The sequence below is a fragment of the Alligator sinensis genome, unplaced genomic scaffold (genome assembly GCF_000455745.1).
Source record: "Alligator sinensis unplaced genomic scaffold, ASM45574v1 scaffold172_1, whole genome shotgun sequence".
Classification (NCBI taxonomy): domain Eukaryota; kingdom Metazoa; phylum Chordata; order Crocodylia; family Alligatoridae; genus Alligator; species Alligator sinensis.
The window spans coordinates 2,117,915-2,122,909 of record NW_005842168.1 but is presented as its reverse complement, the minus strand read 5'-3'; the positions used below and the strand labels follow the sequence as shown (position 1 = coordinate 2,122,909).

General features: G+C 50.7%; 1 protein-coding gene across 1 annotated transcript in view; it reads left to right on the top strand.

The window, feature by feature from the left end:
• The first annotated feature begins 263 nt into the window (after nt 1-263).
• Nucleotides 264-4,995, top strand: part of USP24 (ubiquitin specific peptidase 24) — a 96,107-nt gene continuing 91,375 nt past the window's right edge. Inside the window, exon 1 of the mRNA XM_014520902.2 lies at nt 264-297. Coding sequence (XP_014376388.2) covers nt 264-297 — 34 coding nt within the window. The remainder of the gene's footprint in view (nt 298-4,995) is intronic.

Below are 4,995 nucleotides of genomic sequence, written 5' to 3'. Positions count from 1 at the left end.
GCTGCTCAAGTTAGCCCCGGCTCTAGGCTGGATAACCAGAGCCCCGCAGTGTGGCTCAGCATTAAACTAAAAGAGCGCCGGTGCCCAGAGTAGAGCCCAGAAAGAGGAAAGACCCCTGGCGTGAGGCTGGGGAACCGGAGCCAGTGAGGGCTCGGCTCCCATAGGAGCTCCCTGGGTGCCCAATGCAGGGCACAGGGCCCAGAGGGAAGAACCCTCAACTTGAGGCCAATGGCTCCAGGAGGCCTGAGACGATGTAGGGACCCATGGGCCAGATTGACAGCCCCCAGAGGAAGGACCGTGAGTTACTGGGAACCCAGGTCCTGCAGGGGAGGTGCCCCCAGGCAAGAGACCTGGGGGAGTGGGCCTAGGGGGAGAAGACCCTATCCCATTTGAGGGACCAAGTGGTTGGAACCCAGATAGGGTGCATCTAATATCTGGTATAGTTATGTTTCCTATTAGGTATCTATTGTTCTTGTTGGTGTTATAAATAGTTGGATGTATTAATTCTGTATAATGGGCTCTGTGAGGATGTCTTTATTAGCTAACCCACTTGTGGTATAAACTTGCTGGATTGACTGTCCTGGGATCCACCCTTCTTCTGGGCCTCAGGCATGGGTACTTACCTGAATGCCCTCCCTAGGGCCAACTTCCTCCAACTAACAGACCTGTATATGTATATTTGTATCTATATCTGTAATTATATCTATCTTGAAGAGTTTTTTATATATATGTTGTTAACTCAATATATCGCATATAGTTAAGAACTTTGGGCTTGGGCTAACTCTATAGAGGAAGGAGGGATCAGCTCAAAATTCTGGCATCCCTCTCGCAGCACCCCCTCCTGCCTACCCGTCCCATCCGATTGAGAATAGGGCACACCATTGGATGTACCTGGGTTGCACGTTCATTAGTATACCTGGGTGCAAAATTTCAGGTATGGTCTGAGCTAAACCCTGGGACTTATCTGCAGAGCTTTCCGCAAATAATTTAACCTTCTGTGCTTCCATTTCTTCATTAACAAAATGGAGAGAATAATATTGACCTACCTCACAGGGTATTGTAAGGATTAATTAATTGTTTGCATAGCACTTTGAAAATGAGCAAGTGAAATATAAGCTCCGCTATTGGCACAACAGTGAATTGCCAAGTCGACAAACAACATATTAAATGGACCCACATGAAATGCTGGAATTTTGCTGGAGCTGCCAAGTCTGAGCATGAGCTGGTCAATGGACACTAGTTCCTCTCGTCACTGGAGGTCAGTGCAAACAAAGGAAAGTGCCTTCGTATTGCAGCACAGCACCCAAATGCCATACAACTTGTGGTGAGGCCACTAATATATAAAACATAACATAAAACTAATATAAAATAAGTCGGAAAGTGTGCCAGCCAAACAGATTCCTCTGTCAAACCTTCTCTTTCTAGAACCACACAGAAGAAGAAAGCAGCTCCAGGGAGATTTTTTTTTAAGTCCCGCTCCACCAGTGAAAGTCAATGGGGATTGAGCCTGTGTCATTAAAAAGGTTCTCTCAAAAACGTCACATGTGAAAGGCTGAAAACATACTTCTTGCTTCCCTCCCCCAATACGTTTCCTGTGACAAGGTATCAGCTGTTTTATCTACAAACTTTTTGCCTCAAAATCTCCATTTTCATAGTGGAATATAGACACACTTACATACGGTTGGGATAATCCTTGTGGAGCTTTACATGGTTGTGCTTTCTGCTCCATCCAGTTTCTCTATTCTGAGCATAAGCAAGGTCGTTACCAGGGATCCAGGTTTTTAGTTTCCTACAGAAAAACAGAAAAACCCTCAGATTTTCCCTTTTACCTGAGAAAAATGTGGATTTTTCATTTTAACAGAGAAACATGGATTTTCCACTTTTGCAAAGAGGTCTCTGCGGGCCAGCAGAGTTCCAGCCTGCAAGGGGCTGGGGGGAGTGGGAGATGGGCAGTCAGGCACAGGGTGCCATGTGCATATACGGGCTCACACATGCACATGACTGCCAGGCAGCCTGAAGAGCAGCTCCCACAGGTAAGTCTGGCACGGGGAGAGCGGGGATTGAGGTCACCATAGGGCTGGGGCTGAGAATGCTGCCCAGCTGAGCGGTGCATGGGGATTGGGGTCTGGGGCCGCAATGAGCAGCCGCAGGGCCCAGGCAGGGAGCAAGATGAGGCTGCAGGCAGCTTGTCTTGGGTGCAAGAGGGCCTGGCTTCCCATTGCTGCATGCACTCTGTGGGGGGAAGAGGGCATGTATCCCTAGATCTGTGCATGAGGCGGGACAGGCTGCCCACTGTGGGCTCAGGCTCCTCCCCCAGATGTCCTTCTCTGGGGCCCAGCAGACAGGACCAGGCGTGCGGCAGGACAGAATAGGGCTGGGTGGGGAAGGTCATTTCCGCTTTGATCCTAACACCGCCCCAATGAAGCGCCCCCTACCTGCCCAGCAGCAGCAGGGGTGGCAGCACAGAGTTTTGCCTCTTGCTGCCCCTGGGTGAGCAGTGGGCACCTCACCAGGGTACCGCAGAGCTTGCAGCGGCAGCAACAAGTTTCCCTTCCCAGCCCTGCTCTGCCCCACCATGCCGGGGCCCAGCTGCTGCACTGCGGAGGCCCCAAAGAGAGGGCAGCAGGGTGGGGAGCCCGCAACTGCCCCCTCCCCTGGGCTCCACTCTGGGCTCCCCGCTGGGGCCGCAGCAGCCACCGCCTCCCATGGGTGGCAGCTGGGGCTCAGGCACTCCTGCAGATAGGCAGGGGGCTGCAGACCTGAGTCCCTGGCCCCATAGACCTGACAGCTGGGGGCCCCCCTCTGGCAAGCCTGGAAAGGTGTGGAGCTGTGGGTGGTGAGTGAGGGGCATCAGCAGGGCCCACGGGCTGTGGGTGGGCAGTGAGGGGCCTGGACCTGCGTCCTGGTGAGCTCAAGGGGTAGGGGGAGCTCTGACTTTCCATGATAAAAAACCCAAAATCAAATACCAAAATGTATAGGTATTTATCATTTATTTTATTATAGTGATTGAGGCACGGGTAGGCTTTCAAATTGTTTTAAAATTGTAAATATATCAATAAAACACTGTGTTCAATTGATACCTATATATATATATTGATATATATATATATCTATATATATATGTATGTATAGTGGCGTTTAATTTTAATCATGGATTTGGGGGTTTTAATCAGAGAATTTGCAATTTTTTTATCAGAGAAAACCAGAATCTCTGGTCATTACTAACATGGAGAGACAAACTGAAGGCAATTTCTCCATGCACATCCACTGACTATAAGAGTTGTCATCGGCATTAGATTCATAGACTGAGGATGTTTACAAATTTTATAGTTTTTTCTCTTTCTGCTTTACATTTTTTTTCCAGAAAACTGTACTCTGCTTCTTCTCCTCTAAATCTACATTGTAGATTTCCCCATGACACATTTACTTTTTTGCTTTCATTATATCTTCTTAATTTTGTATTTCATTCTGTTTTTCTAAGTTATTGCACCTTCTATTGTGAGCCATCCTGAGGCTTTTGGGGAGATATAAATAAATCAATAAATATCAGAAGTTATAAAAAGAAAAATCTGCAAGCCAGCAGACACCGATGCCCTTGTTATAAGGCCGTTTACCTCCTCAGTGGCAGCCCAGTATCAGGTAAATTAGGATGCAGGGGCTAGCTGAAGGGTTGGGAGGGCAGGCAGGTTGTGGGGGGGGATCAGGGGTCTACTACAGGTGAGCGGGGGGCAAGTGTGACCCGCAAGCGGGGTTGGCAAGGAGATGCAACCCGTGAGTGGGGTTGAGGGGGCAGGCACTCTGTGGGGGGAAGAGGGCATGTATCCCTAGATCTGTGCATGAGGCGGAATGGGCTGCCCGCAAACGGGGAATAGGGGGCAGTTGCAACCCACAGGGTGTTGCTGGGGTCCAGGAGGATCTGGCAGGATCAGGGGGCTCATGGGGCCTTGGGGAGCTTGAAGGGACCAGGGACTATTTTTAGCCCTGTTGACCTCCCCTGAGTACCTACAACCCCATCCCTCCTGCCCCTCACTCCACCAGGATTTATTTGCTCGGCTCTGTCAGTGGCAGCACCTGGAGCAGTATGCGAGATGGGAGTTGAGGGGATGGCTGGTCCAGAGGGATCAAGAGGCTGGCGGGGGGGTGAAAAAACAGCCCAGTGCAGGGTGGAGGTATGAAAAGCACAGCCCTGGAGCTGGAGCCAGCAGTGAAAAAGAGCCTGGTGTGGGACTTGGGATGGGGAAGCGGGGGGAGGGCGGGGAAATGAAAAACACAGCCCTGGGGCTGGGTTTTCCTAGCCCCACAGGGAAAGTGTACACAATTTCCATGCACCTAAATCAAGTCAGTTTGGTACTCCATCGGTCCAGGTTTGACTTAAACCGATTTCTATAATTTTTCGACCAGGTCGTGTGCATTAAGCTTCTGTACATACCTCCATATTTCTACCTGCTTTGCAATTAACTCTGCCATTTTATGATTTTATTTTGCAGTAGCCATGATGGGCCAGGAATTATGCAAGAGGCAAGGAGTTCTTAGAGCAGGGGCGGGCAATTATTTTGGGCGGAGGGCCGCTTACTGAGTTTTGGCAAGCCATCGAGGGCCGCATGACAGGCAGCCAGGGGCAGATGTATACTCATTTTCTACATTTTCAGACCGCGGACTGGACAGAATGGGCTGGCGGGCCGCAACTGGCCCACATTTTGCCCACCCCTGTCTTAGGGTGACATCGCCTCCTGCTTGCCCCCCCTCCACACACACACACACACAGCCGCTTACTGAGTTTTGGCAAGCCATCGAGGGCCGCATGACAGGCAGCCAGGGGCAGATGTATACTCATTTTCTACATTTTCAGACCGCGGACTGGACAGAATGGGCTGGCGGGCCGCAACTGGCCCACATTTTGCCCACCCCTGTCTTAGGGTGACATCGCCTCCTGCTTGCCCCCCCTCCACACACACACACACACAGCCCCACCCTGAAGAGCCCCCCCACACTTCC